The sequence below is a fragment of the Scylla paramamosain genome, chromosome 3 (assembly GCF_035594125.1).
Source record: "Scylla paramamosain isolate STU-SP2022 chromosome 3, ASM3559412v1, whole genome shotgun sequence".
NCBI classification, from domain to species: Eukaryota; Metazoa; Arthropoda; class Malacostraca; order Decapoda; family Portunidae; genus Scylla; species Scylla paramamosain.
In genome coordinates this window covers 22,648,812-22,668,480 of record NC_087153.1, presented here as the reverse complement: position 1 = coordinate 22,668,480, position 19,669 = coordinate 22,648,812, and the positions used below count along the sequence as shown (strand labels likewise).

Genomic DNA, 19,669 nt, shown 5'->3' with positions numbered 1-19,669 from the left:
GGCACCACTGCTATCACATCTATTTCTAAAGCTGAACTCTTTGCTCAAACCTTTGCTAAAAACTCTACCTTGGACGATTCTGGGCTTGTTCCTCCCTCTCCTCCACCCTCTGACTACTTCATGCCACGTATTAAAATTCTTCGCAATGATGTTTTCCATGCCCTCGCTGGCCTAAACCCTCGGAAAGCTTATGGACCTGATGGGGTCCCTCCTATTGTTCTCCGAAACTGTGTCTCTGTGCTTGCACCTTGCCTAGTCAAACTCTTTCAGCTCTGTCTGTCAACATCTACCTTTCCTTCTTGCTGGAAGTTTGCTTACCTTCAACCTGTTCCTAAAAAGGGTGACCGTTCTAATCCCTCAAACTACTGTCCTATTGCTTTAATTTCCTGTCTATCTAAAGTTTTTGAGTCTATCCTCAACAGGAAGATTCTTAAACATCTATCACTTCACAACCTTCTATCTGATCACCAGTATGGGTTCTGTCAAGGCCACTCTACTGGTGATCTTCTGGGTTTCCTTACTGAGTCTTGGTCATCCTCTTTTAGAGATTTTGGTGAAACTTTTGCTGTTGCCTTGGACATATCAAAAGCTTTTGATAGAGTCTGGCACAAAGCTTTGATTTCCAAACTAGCCTCCTACGGTTTCTATCCTTCTCTCTGTAACTTCATCTCAAGTTTCCTTTCTGACCGTTCTATTGCTGCTGTGGTAGACGGTCACTGTTCTCCTAAATCTATTAACAGTGGTGTTCCTCAGGGCTCTGTCCTGTCACCAACTCTCTTCTTATTATTCGTTAATGATCTTCTAAACCAAACTTCTTGTCCTATCCACTCCTACGCTGATGATACCACCCTGCACTTCTTCACGTCTTTTCATAGACGTCCAGCCCTTCAGGAGGTAAACATAGCACGCAGGGAAGCCACAGAACGCCTGACTTCTGATCTTTCTAAAATTTCTGATTGGGGCAGTGCAAACTTGGTATTGTTCAATGCCTCAAAAACTCAATTCCTCCATCTATCAACTCGACACAACCTTCCAGACAACTATCCCCTCTTCTTCAATGACACTCAACTGTCCCCCTCTTCTACACTGAACATCCTCAGTCTGTCCTTTACTTATAATCTGAACTGGAAACTTCACATCTCATCTCTAGCTAAAACAGCTTCTATGAAGTTAGGTGTTCTGAGACGTCTCTGCCAGTTTTTCTCACCCCCCCAGCTGCTAACTCTGTACAAGGGCCTTATCTGTCCATGTATGGAGTATGCTTCACATGTCTGGGGGGGTTCCACTCATACTGCTCTTCTAGACAGGGTGGAATCAAAAGCTTTTTGTCTCATCAACTCCTCTCCTCTAACTGACTGTCTTCAGCCTCTCTCTCACCGCCGCAATGTTGCATATCTAGCTGTCTTCTACCGCTATTTTCATGCTAACTGCTCTTCTGATCTTGCTAACTGCATGCCTCCCCTCCTTCCGCGGCCTCGCTGCACAAGACTTTCTTCTTTCTCTCACCCCTATTCTGTCCACCTCTCTAACGCAAGAGTTAACCAGTATTCTCAATCATTCATCCCTTTCTCTGGTAAACTGGGACTCCCTGCCTGCTTCTGTATTTCCACCTTCCTATGACTTGAATTCCTTCAAGAGGGAGGTTTCAAGACACTTATCCACCAATTTTTGACCACTGCCTTGACCCTTTTAAGGGACTGGCATTTCAATGGGCATTTTTTTTATTGATTTTTGTTGCCCTTGGCCAGTGTCCTTCTTACATAAGAAAAAAAAAAAAGACTCAATAAGGAAAGCCAGATCACCATTAGAGTGCCCTTAATGGAACCCATACTGGTGATCAGGTAGAAGGTTGTGAAGTGATAAATGTTCAAGAATCTTCCTTTTGAGGATAGATTCAAAAATTTAGATAGGCAGGAAATTAAAGCAATAGGACGGTAGTGATTAGAACGGTCACTGTCTTTAGGAACAGGCTGAATGTAGGCAAACTTCCAACAAGAAGGAAAGGTAGATGTTGACAGACAGAGTTGAAAGAGTTTGACTAGGCAGGGTGCAAGCATGGAGGCACAGTTTCGGAGAAAAGTAGGAGGGACCCATCAGGTCCTTAAGCCTTCTGAGGGTTTAGGCCAGCGAGGGCATGGAAAATATCGTTGTGAAGAATTTTAATAGGTAGCATGAAGTAGTCAGAGGGTGAAGGAAAGGGAGGAGCAAACCCTGAATTGTCCAAGGTAGAGGTTTTAGCAAAGGTCTGAGCAAAGAGTTCAGCTTTAGAGATAGATGTAATAGCAGTGGTGCCATCTGGTTGAAATAAAGGAGGGAAAGAAGAGGCAAAGTTATTGGAGATGTTTTTGGCTAGATTTTCAAAGATTTTGACTATTAATGAAGGAGTTTTTTGGCTAGTTGGAGAACAAACTTGGCATGGTTCTGGGCAGAAATATAAAGTGCATAAGATTCTGGTGATGGAAGGCCCAAGTACCTTTTGTGGGCCACCTCTCTATCATGTATAGCATGAGAACAGGCTGTGTTAAACCAAGGTTTGGAAGGTTTTGATAGAGCAAAAGAATGAGGGATGTATGCCTCCATGGCAGACACCATCACCTCTGTTATATGCTTGGCACACAGAAATGGGTCTCTGTCACAGAAGCAGTAGTTATTCCAAGTAAAATACCAAGTAGCTTTGTTTGAGAACTGAATTATGGTACAGCAACTGAAGCAGTTATGAGTTCAAAATTTTTGAAAAGGGAAGTTTTCAGTAACTGAGGTTCCACTGTAATTGAAGGATTTAATGGTTGTTCAAACATAATTTCTTTTTAGATGAAAAATAGGATTAGTATAATCATAGATTCATTTATACCTTGACTGGACACTTGATTTGGGCCAATATGCTAAGGGTCTGAAGACACATGGCACAAGGACAGCACTTGTCATGAGAATCAGATACTTATGGTGAAAAAACATGGTTCTCTGGAGAGTGAACTATTTTAGCCAAAAGTATCAGCCCATGCCATGACATCACCACATCTGCTTCATGCTATTGAGTCATAGCTGTTGTTTAGTGTGCCTTGGGGTATGTTGGAGAGCAGTAATCTGCTGTGACTTGTTCTGCATCCTGGTTTATTATTGTGCAATAACGTGATAATTCATTCTGTTTGCTGATATGGCTGAAACAGAAGAGTATTCATCTGAGACTATTGTGCAGATCATGACCCTCAAGGAAGCAGGTTTTTCAGCTAGAGAAATGCTGAGCAGTTTGCAGCATCCAGGAAAACAGTCATGCTTTAGTAATGGCAGTTCAGGGACGAATTGAATCATGATAGCCTAAACCTAAAAAGTCAGAATGTAAAATGTTTTACTCTCAAGAGGGCTGTGCTGTTTTTGCCATGAGTATCAAACCTGCCAGTCAGGGGGTCCGATAGTTATGGTGGGTACTGCAAATTAACACGAGATACCTGGCATACAGACAAAATAGAGACCTAAAATTTTCATGCCAGTAAGATATTGGTGTTGACATTACCATCCTTGGGCTATTTTAAAATCTACTGCATGGTTTCATCATATTTGGAATTTGAGTTCAAAGTTAAAAGTTTCGCAGTATAAAAATTAATTATGCGAAGAAATTTTTAAATCAATCACTACAATTAAGAACATAAGAACATAAGAAATAAGGGAAGCTGCAAGAAGCAACCAGGCTTACACGTGGCAGTCCCTGTATGAAATATACCTACCAATTTCCATCTATTATCCCCATCCATAAACCTGTCTAATCTTCTCTTAAAGCTCTCTAATGCCCTAGCACTAACAACATGATTACTGAGTCCATTCCACTCATCTACCACTCTATTTGTGAACCAATTTTTTCCTATCTCCTTCCTACACTTAAATTTTTCAACCTTGAACCCGTTATTTCTTGTTCTACCCTGGTTGCTGATCCTAATTTTGCTTACATCTCCCTTGTTATAACCCTTATACCACTTAAAGACTTCTATCAGGTCCCCTCTTAACCTACGTCTCTCAAAAGAACGTAAATTTAACAACTTCAGTCTTGCCTCGTAAGGAATACTCATCATCCCCTGTATCCTTTCAGTCATTCTCCTCTGTACTGATTCTAATAGGCCTATATCTTTATTGTAATGTGGGGACCAGAACTGCACAGCGTAGTCTAAATGAGGTCTGACCAGCGCCAAGTATAACTTTAGTATTACTTCCAGCCTTCTACTTTTAACACTCCTAAAAATGAATCCTAGTACCCTATTTGCCCTGTTTCTGGCCTCTATGCATTGTTTTCCTAGCTGGAGTTCAGAGCGAACTATAACTCTTAAATCTTTCTCGTACCCTGTACCTACCAGAGTTTGGTTGTTTAATGTGTACCTACTGTGTGGGTTTCCTCTACCTACGCTAAGTACTTTGCATTTATTGATATTAAATTGCATTTGCCATCTGTCTGTCCATTCATTCATCCTATCCAAATCTGCCTGCAAAGCGATGGCATCCGATTCTGACCTAATTAATCTACCTATCTTTGTGTCATCCGCAAATTTACCAAACATCACTACTAAATTCCACTATCCAAGTCATTGATATATATTAGAAATAAGAATGGCTCTAATACTGATCCCTGTGGCACCCCACTAATTACATGAGCTCACTCGGATTTTGAGCCATTTATTACAACTCTGTCGCCTGTCGCTAAGCCATGACCCTATCCAGCCTAACACCTTCCCATCTATCCTGTGTGCCCTAACCTTTCTCATGTCTGGTAAACATCCTCATCATAAAAGTTGTGGGTTCATTTGGTGAATGCTACACACTATACTGCTACAGAGATTAATTTGTCAGCAGTGTATAATAAGGTATCATTCTAATGTTATTCAGCTAGCATAACTGATGCAGTTATACTCATTGTTTTTGCACAAAATCTTCCTTGCATTTCTTGTTAATGCCTGTAGGTTCATAGACTTTCCAATAGAGCATAGGAAGAGATGACTTTGTGAACTCAGTGTATTAATTTATTTTGATGAGACATATATCAGCAGCCTTTGAAACTTCCCAGGTCTTGCACTTGGTTTCTTCTCCCACTGTCATGAGCCTTTCACATAGTGAAGCTTCCCTTTCAAGCATCGTGAAAAATACTGCCTAAACTTACTCCTTGAGTCAATTCAGCCTGGTTATAGTAGCAGCCTCTCTGTTATTGCTGCAGTGTTGCATCTCTTGCTATCTTCTACTGCTATTTTTACTCTAACTGCTTTTCTGATCATACTAACTGCATGCCTTTCCTCTTCCCATGACCTTGCTGCACAAAACTTCATACATTGTCATCCATATTCTGTCTACCTCTCTAATGCATTCTCAGTCATTCATCCCTTTTTCATGTAAACTGTGGAACTCATTGATTTTGAATGATCCCTTTTACATTAAGGGACTGGCACCTCAGTGGGCTTTTTGTTGTCCTTGGTAAATGCCCCTTTCACACACACACACAAACACACACACAAAAAAAAAAAAAATGGATGAGAAACTAGAGAAAAGACTGAAAGGCTGGTGTGTCCTTTTGTAGGTTATGAAAAGGAGAATTGTGTCTATGAATGTAAAAAAAAAAGTTTGGGAATAGTATTCTGGCAACATAATCATAATGATCATGAATGTAGAATAGGGGACAGCAATCAAGAATATCTTGTGGAAATGACTTGGCCAAAAGGGCATGTGAAGTTGCAAGATATGATGGTGGGAGCAATGAAATATGGAGTGGTGGAATGATTGAAAAGAAACTCACTGAGGTGGAATGGCAGTAATGAGAGGATGAAGAATAATTAGTTCATAATTAAAGTATATGTGGGTAAAACTGAAGATCTTAATAGAAGAGGTGATGGTAGACAGTGAGCACTCAAATAAGCAAAGAGGATAAGAAGTAGAGGCTATTTTGTTATATTGCTGCAAGTAAACTGGTTTTTCAGTTCTTTTCAGAGTTACGGGAATGATATGGATGGAAGCCATATTAATACTGTAATTTTCCCTCTAACCCATGCAGACCACTGAAACTGAGAGTAACAAGGAGAACCGACGAGTCAATTCTCGGGAGCGCAGTGGGTCACGGCCCAGGGGTGGTGGCCCACCCAGGTTCAGAGGGCGAGGTGGTGGCAGCGGTCGAGGTGGTCGAGAAAGGTGAGTGTCAGTCACATTCTTGTGTTTTTCATCCTTATACAATAGGCCATATGTTGCCAAGTGAGAAATATTATCTTCATAGTTCTGATACAGTTGTCCATATCACAAAGCCACACATTTCCACAAGACAAGACAACTGTAGTTGGTATCTGTATGGAACTCTGTCATGCCACACAGAGCACCACAAGACAACAGTGGTTGGAGGGAATCTCTAGGGAACCCTGTCATGCCACATATCACCACAAGACAAGAAAACATTGGTTGGAGATTTGTAGGAAACTCTGTCATGCCACACATCATAACAAAGCAAGTCAACAGCGGTTTGGGGTTTGCAGGGAATGCTGTTATGCTACACATCACCACAGGATAAAGTCAATGATTGTATGTGGGAAACCCTGTCATACAACACTGCAAAGTGCTTGTGGAAGTGTCTTTTTTTTTTTTTTTTATGTAGGAGGGACACTGGCCAAGGGCAACAAAAAAAAAACTGAAAAAAAAAGCCCACTGAGATGCCAGTCCCAGAACAAGGTCCAAAGTGGTAGTCAAAAATTGAAAGATGAATCTTGAAACCTCCCTCTTGAAGGAGTTCAAGTTATAGGAAGTGAAAGTACAGAAGCAGGCAGGGAGTTTCAGAGTTCATTAGAGAAAGGGATGAATGATTGAGAATACTGGTTAACTCTTGCATTAGAGAGGTGGACAGAATAGGGGTGAGAGAAAGAAGAAAGTCCTGTGCAGCGAGGCTGCGGGAGGAGGGGAGGCATGCAGTTAGCAAGATCAGAAGAGCAGATAGCATGAAAATAGTGGTAGAGACAGCTAGAGATGCAACATTGCAGCAATGAGAGAGAGGCTGAACACAGTCATTTAGAGGAGAGGAGTTGATGAGAAAAAATTTTTGATTCCACCATGTCTAGAAGAGTGGTATGAGTGGAACCCCCCCACCAGACATGTGAAGCATACTCCATACATGGACGGATAAGGCCCCTGTACAGAGTTACCAGCTGGGGGGATGAGAAAAACTGGCAGAGACGTCTCAGAATGCCTAACTTCATAGAAACTGTTTTAGCTAGAGATGAGATGTGAAGTTTCCAGTTCAGATTATAAGTAAAGGACAGACCGAGGATGTTCAGTATAGAAGAGGGGGACAGTTGTGTCATTGAAGAAGAGGGGATACTTGTCTGGAAGGTTGTGTTGAGTTTATAGATAGAGGAAATGAGTTTTTGAGGCATTGAACAATACCAAGTTTGCTCTACCCCAATCAGAAATTTTAGAATGATAGAAGTCAGGCATTTTGTGGCTTCCCTGTGTGAAATGTTTACTTCCTGAAGGGTTGGATGTCTCTGATGAAAAGACGTGAAAAAGTGCAGGGTGGTATCATCAGCATAGGAGTGGATAGGACAAGAAGTTTGGTTTAGAAAGTCATTGATTAATAATAGGAAGAGAGTGGGTGACAAGACAGAACCCTGAGGAACACCACTGTTAATAGATTTAGGAGAAGAACAGTGACTGTCTACTACAGCAACAATAGAATGGTCAGAAAGGAAACTTGAGATGAAGTTACAGAGAGAAGGATAGAAGCTGTAGGAGGGTAGTTTGGAAATCAAAGCTTTGTGCCAGACTTTATCAAAAGCTTTTGATATATCCAAGGCAACAGCAAAAGTTTCATCAAAATATTTAAAAGAAGATGAGCAAGACTCAGTAAGGAAAGCCAGAAGATCACCAGTAGAGTGGCCTTGACGGAACCCATACTGGTGATCAGATAGAAGCTTGCAAAGCGATAGATGTTTAAGAATCTTCCTGTTGAGGATAGATAAGCTAGGAAATTAAAGCAATAGGATGGTAGTTTGAGGGATTAGAATGGTCACCCTTTTTAGGAACAGACTGTATGTAGGCAAACTTCCAGCAAGAAGGAAAGGTAGATGTTGACAGAATTGAAAGAGTTTGACAAGGCAAGGTGCAAGCATGGAGGCACAGTTTTGGAGAACAATAGGAAGGACCCCATCAGGTCCATTAAGCCTTCTGAGGCTTAAGGCCAGTGAGGGCTTCATTGTTCACCACCAGCCAAAGCTGGTGGTGAATATTGAAGTCTCCAAGAATGGAGATTTCCGCAAAAGGAAAGAGAGTCAGAATGTGCTCCACTTTGGAAGTTTTGGAATAGTCAAAGAATTTCTTTCAGTCAGAGGAGTTAGGTGACAGGTATACAGTACAGATAGATTTAATTTGAGAGTGACTCTGTAGTCATAGCCTGATGGTGGAAAACTTAGAAGATTCAAGAGCGTGGGCATGAGAGCAGGTTAAATTGTTGTACACATAAATATAACATCCAGGTTTGGATTAAAAATGAGGATAGAGAAAGTAGGAGGGAACAGAAAAGGGGCCACTGTCAGTTGCCTCAAGACACCTGTATTTTAGTGAGGAAAAGAAGATGAGATTTATTAGAGGAGAGGTGGTGTTCTACAAATTGAAAATTAGATCTAAGACTGCAAATTTTGCAAAAGTTAATGAAGAAAAAGTTGAGGGAATGTCAAGGCACTTAGGGTCGATATCAGAAGAGCAGTCTGACCTGGGGACATTTGTGGTCCCCTCCCCGGATGGGGACTCCGAGGCTGGTGTAGGAGTCCCCATGATAATTTATAATTTTGAGTGAAGGGTGTGTGTGTAATTAGGTGCTTGTAGTTTTGTGTGAAGGAAGAGAGTTGTCTTTAGAAGGCAGGCTATGACTGCCCCCTTGTGTTGTGAGACACAAAGGGAAACAAAACATTCAGTGAGGTCACAGCTGGGTTTAATGATAGGTTCACAGCACCCCCTGATCCAGTGCTTTAGACCTCACTGGAAGTACTGTACACCACATGTATTTGCTGTTTAATCTCACATTATCCTTTCCAACATCTCATCTTTCTTCTCATCTATTCACTCTCTTTCCTTCTGCTCACTAAACCAGCCACACATAATCTTCATTAGTAGTTGGGGGCAATTGGAAACCATGTAATAGGATTTGTGCTGGACTACATCATTGTTTTTATTATGTCTTGCTGTATGCCTTATATTTTTGCTGTCTAGGGATGACTAGGAGCCATCCCCACTTCCTCCATAACTGTAATCTTACTGAGTGCTTGGGGGTGTTCTGGCAATGTTGTTTGTTTTTCATGCTGTGGATGAATTATATTGTATCAAGTACTTTTTCATTCTGTACCTTCATTTTATGTTATTTTAACATTTTATATAAAAGAAAATATTTGAAAATTGATCGCAGCATGTATTTGAGTTATTTTGTGTGAAGCAATATGGGTTAACTAAGTCAGGTTGCCTCTAATGTGCAGTATTTTAATGTGAATTGTGTCTAACATGAGGGTCAGTTTGCTTCCAAGTCATACTCTTATGCAGGAAATTTAAAGCCTAATGTGGGGATGGGTTGTGACAAGCTGCAGAAAAGTCAGTAATGTGGAGTAGTGTAACACTTGTGCTAAAGGAGCAAGCATGCTGGTGGCACCAGCCTCGCTACCCACAGTGATGCAAATTTAGCGAGAAGGGCAGGCTGCTGTCACAGCTGCTGCCACCATTATTCCCAGTGATGTGAGTTTAGTGAGAAGGGCTGGCTGCTGCTGCTGTTGTTGCCACTGGCATACACAGTGTTGTGACTTAATGAGGAGAAGGGTGGACTGCAGCCACTGCTTCCACCAGAAGCATTGATGTGAGTTTAGGAGATCAAATGTGACAAAAGATAAATAAAAAGGAAGGAGAGAGGGAGAGGAATCTGTAGATTTCATGAACGTGTGAAAAAGGAACGGAGAGAGAGAGAGAGAGAGAGAGAGAGAGAGAGAGAGAGAGAGAGAGAGAGAGAGAGAGAGAGAGAGAGAGAGAGAGAGGAACTTGGAGTGGAAGAGAAGTATTGTGCATTAGAGGGAGAAAGGGAATTTGTAACAAGGGAGCAAGAAAGTGAAGGAATGGTGAAGGGGGAGGATGGGAGAAAGTAGAGAGAGTAGATATAAGCAGCAAGGGTGAGTAGTATAAAAAGAATAGAGGGAGAGAGGAGGTATTGAAGAATAAGGATTCTTTTTTCCTGTCCCCTACTTTTCATTCTTCATCTATCTGTTCCCTTCTCATTTCTTCTTTCTCCATTTCCTTGTCATCTGCACTCTCTCCAGTTACATCTACATTACACACACACACACACACACACACACACACACACACACACACACACACACACACACACACACACACACACATTTATGTGCAAATAGGTATATCATGATGTATCCAAGATCTAAATAATACCCCCCTCCAATTCCAGCTTTATGCAAAAATCCAAATTTTTTTTGCTCCATAGTTTGATTTTACAACCTCTGTTTTCTTCTCTTCCAATGCTGTTTTCTATTACGTGTAGTGTAGTTTTTCTACCCAGCGGGTTACAAGGGCTGCCACATATCTCTCATCTCACAAAAAATTCACTGTAGAGTCTTGTCATCACTGCTCATGTTTTTGTGGTGACCAGTGATCACTAAATATATTGAAAGGAAGTGTGCCACAAAAATTCAAAATACAGTCATACCTCGTAATTCAAACGACTATCAATTCAAACAACTCTAAATTCAAACAGCATTGGTGAACAAATTTTGTTCTCCAATTTGAATGCAGTTGTTCAATTTGAACACAAACATCTGTTCAAGTAATGCCAATAGGTCAACCCCCATTCCTTCCCCTCCCTTCTCTGCCCTCACTCCACCCCATATCCTTTCTCCCTCTATCTTTCCTAACCCCCCCATCTCTCTCTCTCCCTCCCTCCCTCCCTCTTTCTGTGATTTAGGTTATTTTCATTCAGTTCCATGTTAGGGCACAACATAAATCCATAACAATGGAAAAAAACAGGGATTTTGAGACTTGGAATGCATTTTTTTTTTAACATTAATTTGAATGGGATAAATTGCTTCCCAATTCGAACAGCCCAAAAGAACCAATCAAATATTTTTGACTTAATGTTTTTGTCTGTATGGGGACCAGCCCCTCAGTGGGCCTTTTTTTTTCTTTTTTTTGTTGTCAGTGAACATTAATCTTGCTTCATGATGGCACAGGCTATTGGGGCAGCACATTTTACTTGGGCTGCTCAGCAAGCATAAAAAGGGGTAGGGACTAATTGACTTGTTGGCATCTCAAGTGCATCCTTCCTTCTCACTCACACTCATAGGAACAGAGCAGGTTACTAGTTTCAGTGTTTATTGTGTCTTTGGTGATGTGATTGGCTCTGTTCTCAGGGTGAAACGCATTATGTTCTATTCTCGCAGTGGTGTTTGCAGTGATGATTGCGAGGCAGACCAGTCACAGTGACATCATTCAATCATAGATCTTCTCATGCTGAGCTTGAATGGTGCTGATATAGCAAAACGAATTTATAAACACAAAACTTCCAGAACCCCATTTAAAAATTCGTCCAGGGAGGCAGTGAGGAATTGTCTTTTCACTATAATGGTGGTGGCATCTCTTTATTTTTTATCCCACAGCTTCCAGTTTCTTTATGAAGGCAGTTCAACTCTAGTCTGACTCTTACAGCATGGCAGCTGAAGGGAAGTAGTGGGGATGCCACCATCATGGCTGTGAAAAGATGGTTCTTCACTGTCTCCTTTAACGAATCTCCATTTGAGGTTCTGGAAGTTTTGCATTTTCTAATGTGTTTTGCTGTATTGACACCATTATTAAGGCCAGTGTGTCAAGATCTGTGATTGAATGATATCTCTGACTTTACACATCTCATCTTCACAGATTCTTCTGACGTTGTTTCATTGGTCTTGGTGGCTATAGCTATAGCTGTCTGGGCAACTGCTTTTAAGGATGACAGTATAGGTGCTCTATTTGCCTTTTCTTCCAAGAAGTACCTGTTCACATTGTAGATAACTGCCTTAGCTTGGCTGTGAAGGTGGCCATATGGCGAGCTTGAAGCAGGGAAACGGTCCATAGAGAGAATGTGCATGTGTGAGGGCAGGACCACTGGTGAGTATAGGTCAGGTCGAGGTAGCAGCAAGGTTGCCCTCCACTCCTCATATGCCATGTTTAGGATGGGGGGAAGCGTTTATACAGAAAATGTGCCTTGATTTTTACCTTAATGGTGGTGTGGAACAAAAGTTAGAATAATTTCAGAAAATAATTTTGGAAGTACACCAGTTTATATAGAAACAGAGAGAAAGAAAGACAGAGACAGAGTAAAGAGGTGGAACAGGGTTGGAGAAAGAAGGCAAGCCGGTGATCTGTGGAGAATGGCAGCAGTGGGGGAATTCAGGTCAAACCAGGTGCTCTATCCTATCGTACATTTCTTGCTGCACTGAGTATGGTCTGCATCATTACAAACACCACAAACAAAATGCTTTTCAAAGCTGAATTACACATCACAAAAGACACAGTAAATACTGACTCTGGAAGTTAATACTGGTCATTGTTGCTATGGATATCAGTGAGAAGAGATGCACTTGAGATGCCAATAAGTCAATTTGACCCAACCCATTTTCTGTTTGCCGAGAAGTCTTATGTAAAACCCACTCACCAAGTAGATTGTGACACTGTGATGCTAGATCGGTGTTCAATGACTGTACGAGTATTTATGTTGTTTGTATTTAGAGAGTTCATTTGACTGCAACCTGTTCCCCTCTGGGGCAAGGTGGATCCCTCTCTCTACCCAAAGCCATGTTGTCCTCCATGCAGTGGGGCTATTGGCATGTGATGGGTAGTGCATTTCTCTTCTTGGAGAAAAAGAGACCACCAGATTGTATATTAAAGAGTTAACATTACAATTTCCAAATTATTGATGAATAAGTGTACAAGACTTGAGCTTCAGTCCATTGTATTAGTTATTCTGCTGATGTTTATATGATTCACAATTGAGAGAACTCAGATTTAGATCCTGGTGGAGATGGTTTAGGCTGTCTCCTTTCACATCAGGTGCATGCCAAACTTTGTGTAACATAGTTTAGGCTGTCTCCTTTCACATCAGGTGCATGCCAAACTTTGTGTAACATAGTTTAGGCTGTGTCCTTTCACAGCAGGTACATGCCAAACTTTGTGTAACATGACATCTGGCTTAACATCCCAACACACTTTGTGTCCTCATTGAGGTTGATGATATTCATATAGTTTTCTTTACCAGGTTGGATGTTGTTTTTTATTAACCACCATTATGACACTTGCAGTGAAAACTTTGAAGGTCCTGGCCGTGGCGACAGCACACGGCGTGGCAGGCTGACCAATGGGACAGCAGCAACTAGGGGTAGAGGAGGACGGGGCCGGGGCTCATCCATGGGCCCACGAACATTCCAGAACAGGCAGGCTCCCAGCTTCCCTGAATCCATTGACACCTGGGGCCCTCCCAGTGATGACAAGACCACCCAAAACAGTCTCAAGATAGGTAAGTAACACTGTATGCACCTCCTTAACTCCCTCTGCTACTGAATGTATGATCCTAACCCCCCCATCTCCCATGCTTCTCCTGATTTTATGTATTCAGATAAAATTTGTTCCCAAAGATGCATATTATATGAAATAAAAACAATTGTAAAGTGGGATGCATGGAGTGATGATGGTGGTGTTTTGGCATCATTACTCATTTTCTTGTCAATGCTCACCTTGCTTTTATTCTTTGGCAAATATTCTCCATTCAAGTCACATGGTAGATGAATGGAATGGACTCAATAATCAGGTTGATAGTGCTGAGTCATTAAGGAGCTTTAAAAGAAGATTAGACAAATTTATGAATAGGGATTAAAGGCAGAAATAGGTGAGTATGTTCCATATAGGGACTTGCCACATGCAGGCCTGATGGCTTCTTGAAGCTTTCCCTTATTTTCTTATATTCTTATGATGGCATCTGATCGAATTTCATTATTATCTGACCCCTTACTACTTGATTTCAAGAATCACTTACTCTTGCTTGCTTTTAGACAGATTAAGACAATTTGGTATAGCACATGTTAATCACTCACTGTGTGGCATCACCACCCACCCCATGCCCCTGCCTTGAAATACAATGTATGATAAATTGCCAGTTTTTCAATTTGTTATTTTGAATAATAAAAATCATACAAACTGATCAAATGAAGCCTTGTGTATTGCCAGTTATGCAGTGATTTACAGGGGTTATTCATTGGTCCCTCAGAGAAAATTTTCCATGAAATACTATAGTAACTCATTGGTAACAAAGGGGTTAATCAAAATTGTTAGGGGAAGTGATGTTAAAGTTTGGCATATGGACACAGTAGAAATTGGATTCATATGGTTGAATACTATCAGTGGCTGGTTTTAATAACATCGAAATCAATCTCACACCACTCACATACACTTTACCTTATGTACAAACATCTGTCTAGTAGAACATTTGGGATAACAAGATATCTGAAAGGTATCTCTGGAAATATCTATGCAAATGAAGCTAAGTATCACTGCTCCACTCATGTCGTAAGATACTTCACTTGTGGGACATGAAAGAAAAAATGTTAGTATAAGTGCATTAAACAGAGGTGATAGTTTTTCTTGCCACTCGATATCTTTAAGGTATGAAGAGTTAGCCTCTAGTTTTTCTTGCCACTCTGTGTATCTTTAAGGTATGAAGAGTTAGCCTCTGTGTCATGTAAATTTGTGCCTCTGAATCCAAAGAGCATTTGTGGTGAAAATACTATCTGCATTACTATCTGCATATGCATTTTAATACAACAAAAAGATCTGCATCAATATCTGCAACTGCATTTTCAGATAACAAAAGCTCTGCCTCTGCCTTTACATCAAAGAAATGGGGAGGTTGTGGATCTGTGTGTGTTAAGTAAGGTTGAGTGAGAGAGATTGACTGGGAGTATGAAGGATACTGAAGGTGATATATATATATATATATATATATATATATATATATATATATATATATATATATATATATATATATATATATATATATATATATATATATATATATACACACAGTGGAACCTCACTTACTGAACAAATCAGTTTTTGAAAAAAATTTGGACTCATAATTGCTTTGGTTGCTGTACCGTAATTAATTTCTCAAGCAAAGTTACTTGATTTCAAATACTAAAAGACAAAGTAAAAGCTGCTGTTTATTACTAATTTATAGTTTCTGTAAGTATTTCCCTAATTTTTATGTATTTGGAGGAGAGGCAGTGGGTAAGACGGTAACTCAGTCTTTGAAAATAAGGTAAATGTTATCCTGTTGAAGAGCCTCAATGTAAACAAACAGTTTTTGTGATTTTGGAAGTAATCCTGATGGTTTTCTCAGTGACCCATGATGCTATCACTACTCCACAACTGCATTTTCCCAGTATCTTTACCCAGCATCAAAGAATGACCCGCTGCTTCACTGACATGGAAGTATGACAGGGAGCTGTCCTACATAAAAGTGGTGTTATGGCATCTCTTGAAAGACCCTGGTAAATGGTCACAGAGAAGTTCCAGGTAGTTCCCCTGATTCATTATGGTGTTTTTGGGTTGCACTAGAAAGCTTCCCACACCATGATAAGTGAAGCAGCTCCACAGCATCAACAAATCAAGGAATTTGACAGCCGGATAAGTGTAGTGTGGGTCAATGGAGTTGCTGCCAGGATGTTGGTGCACACGACTCTGAAAGCTGGCTGAAAATCTTGCCTTTTTGTTCCATAGTACACCATGCCACTGCTTGAGAGTCCAGGTCTTGTGTTTGTTGCAGAAAGCAAGCCTCTTCTGCTGTGCCATAAAGACCACAGGTTTGTGCAGCACTGCAGTGCTGCAGTAGCTTAGGTTATCATGGATGCGGCAAGACACTGTCCTAACAGACACATAACCCAGCAATCTTCAGTTTTCTTCTATTTTTCTGGTTGATACTCAGGGACTGTATTCTAGTTTATGGTGTACCAATCTCAGAGTTTGAAGGGAAGTTTTGTGGGTCTTTCCTGGTTGTTTTTTTCTTCTGTGGTACTGTGTTATTGTCTCCTTCCATTATCTGTTTCATGTATCTTTGAATTTGGCAGACACTGACATCAGTCTGCTCAGAGATAGCCAGAATAGAATGTCCAGCCTTGTGAAGTGACATGATGGCTATGATGTCATCCCATGACAACATTTTGTAGTCATTGTCAAGTTAGAGAGCTGAACAGCAATGTAAATGGAAGCTTAGTGGTAAGGGGATTGGTGGAAGATGTCAGTAAGTACACCCCCTTTGACTGCTGTGATAAGCAACTGTCATTTCTTCTTGCCTCTGTACGTCATCTCAAGCACTGAGGCTGAGATGCCAGATATATAATAATTGTATTTAAAGTACCTGCAGTGAACTGTTACTAGCACGGGTATTTTGAAAATTTAAACAACCAATGAAGTCTCAGTGACTATATATATATATATATATATATATATATATATATATATATATATATATATATATATATATATATATATATATATATATATATATATATATATATATATATATATATATATATATATATATATATATATATATATATATATATATATATATATACACACACACACACACACACACACACACACACACACACACACACACACACATACATACATACATACATATATATACAGTAGGGTATGTGACAATGAACTGATCTGTTCCAACGTAGCATTTGTTATGGCAAATATGCATTTTGGCAATGGGAGGTAGAAGTATGCAAAATGCATATAGTTTTTGTTTTATGAAATGGCAAGGAAGCCAGGAGGCAGTAAGTCTGCCTGCCTTGGTAGTAGTCACCATCTGGACGCCAGTAGATAAACAGTCCAATTAAGATGCATTCTTGCCACTCTACTGGTTTTCTGTAGTTAAATTCACTAAGTTAAGAAAAAACTTAAAAGCTCAGAACCATTGGATATCTCAAGGAAGATGTCTTGGGTATGAAACACACCCAACAAGCCGATTACAACTCACCCCTGGCCGTCACCATCTTCCCAGTCACATAAACCACAGATAAGTTATCAGTTATGATTATATTTAGTGATGGGTGAGTGAGCTAGTCAGATAATTCTCACATCATAAATATTTTGGTATCCTGAATGAGGAAGATGAGGAAGACAGTTTTCTTGAGATTACTGAAGGTTCCAGAAGCTTCCTATCAGATGTTTTGTGTGGCACTAATAGGTCACAGCAATACTCCCATGGCAATTCCATCTATTATTGAATGTGAAATTAAGACTTTGATGATAGGAGATTAAATCAGGTGCTAGAGTGGCCTCATGAATTACTGTATTTGATGGCTTATAAGACGTGACTTTTTTTTTCCCCAAAAAGTCTCCGAAAATAAGCCTGTGTCTTATAAGACAAAGGTTCAGCTTTGGGCCAGTGGTTAGTGGTATGTCTATGGCATTGTCCTGTCCCACAGTGCCTGTCAAGTGATGGAGACCATGGAGCACCATCAGTGGTCCTTAAATCAAACCCTAAATATGTTTGCACATGTAAACATTGATGATCACTTCTACACTGCAAAAACAACTCTTTTTGCAAGGTAGCAATGTATAACAGGTCATACTTACTGGAAATTCACATAAAATAACACCAGTCAGGGAGAAATTAAGTGACCACTTACATTGCATGTACGAAAACAAACTCAGTTGGTTACACACCAAACCTGGTGACACGTGCAAGATTCACTGCATTCCTTAGTATGATGCCATTATTCCTTGAGGTATGATATGAATAGAACAAATTTATTTTCACACTTTCTTTTGTTTTAGAAATGTACTGAAAATTTCAAATAAAAATACGTTCTGGAGAACAAGGTAAATCTATTTTCACATCCTTATGTTTAAAAAATGTAGTAAATTCTTACAACTAGAATTACATGTAGAATGATCATAAAAAGATATGAGGCACAGACTTTATTACCCCCATGGGCTCTGACAATGTCACTGCCTATGTCATATTTCTTTACATCTCGCAGCAGGATTGGTCTAAGGACTTGTTGGTAGGTCCTAGCAGGTATTAAAATTTTTAAATGTAAAATCTTATGATCTAATAAAGATCTGAATGCATATGAGAGGGCTTCAAATGTTAGATGAAACCCTTCACTTCATATTCAGAGCTTAAACCCACCCACCTCTCTCTCTCTCTCTCTCTCTCTCTCTCTCTCTCTCTCTCTCTCTCTCTCTCTCTCTCTCTCTCTCTCTCTCTCTCTCTCTCTCTCTCTCTCTCTCTCTCTCTCTCTCTCTCTCTCTCTCTCTCTCTCTCTCTAATGCCTGCCCAAACTGAGGTGCATCTTATAAGCAGTCAATTACAGTAACCATATTGTTCCTGGGTAGCAATTATGTAAACTGGGAAACAGACTCCAGGGACATAAAGGAACACACTAAAGGCATAATTAGACAAATACAAAGCCACTGATCCTTAGAGGTTGTTACATGGTGCAAGGAGAACCTAGAAATATCTCAATATCTGGCAAGGGATGATGTGCACTGGAACTGTATAGGTAGAGGATATGTCTCTCGTTACATCAGAGTTCATAAACTGAAAACTGATGTATAACACTCAGAGGCATTTAGGACAAATTACTAAACTAAAACTCAACCTGAAAGTATAATAAACACCTATTGATTTCAGTTGAACTGGGGGTGTTAGGCAAAACAAGCCACAACAAAATAGCAGGTGGGTTAACAGGCGACTACTCAACTAGCAAATAAGAACAACTTAGAATTAAATCCACAATCATGTTTGTTAAAATTTTAAGGAAATCTTGGCAACAAAGAAAGGTTGGTTAACAAGAACTATTAAAGGTAATGAGCTAATAGGTGGTGACCAATTAATTACAGAGGGTAATAAAATCTCTATGGGGAAAATGGAGTAGCTATCAAACTAAACTAATTAGAAGCTAAATTGTTAACTGAGGAAGATTCTGAAGTCTATGACCGAATTATTTCAGAATATGAACAACAAGAAACAAATTATGGTGAACAGTTAACAAAATTTTGAAGATCAAATAGAACTATTGAGAGGTAATTTAATTAACAACACCCCTCCTACTACCACAATGAAAGGCCAGCTTAATATAACATTACCAGCTATAACATTGCCAGAGTTTTCAGGAAACAAACTGAGTGGCTTTCATTTTGGGATAAATATAAAGGATTAATACATCAAAGAAAAGATATTGTCGAGATAAATAAGTTCTCCTATCTGTTCAGTCAACTAAAGGGTATTGCCTACTTAATAATATCTTAACATTACTACTTAATAATATCTAACATTACTACCAAGTTGCTGAGAGAGAATTATGATGATAATGAGTAAATAACCACCAAGCTGGTCTATAAACTCCTAGATTTAACCTCCCCTAATCATAATTACAAGAATTTACAATTTTTCAAGATAAGTGTTAATAGCATATTAGTATCTCTAAAGTTAAATAATAACATTGAGGAAGCATCCTGGCTCATAAAGATAATGCAAAGGAAGTTAAATAAGAAAACACTAGAAATGCTGTACTTAAAATACCAAAACAACCATTTCACATTTAAGAAAATAGATGGAGTC

General features: G+C 39.8%; 1 protein-coding gene across 32 annotated transcripts in view; it reads left to right on the top strand.

The window, feature by feature from the left end:
* Nucleotides 1-19,669, top strand: part of LOC135092846 (ubiquitin-associated protein 2-like) — a 138,828-nt gene that overhangs the window by 22,557 nt on the left and 96,602 nt on the right. For all 32 annotated transcript variants that reach the window (XR_010263145.1, XM_063991799.1, XM_063991773.1 and 29 more), the window contains exons 4-5: nucleotides 6,023-6,156; nucleotides 13,329-13,543. Coding sequence is in view for 31 of the 32 variants with exons in the window: in XM_063991799.1 (XP_063847869.1) it covers nucleotides 6,023-6,156; nucleotides 13,329-13,543 (349 nt within the window). In the remaining variant the exon portion in view is untranslated. The remainder of the gene's footprint in view (nucleotides 1-6,022; nucleotides 6,157-13,328; nucleotides 13,544-19,669) is intronic.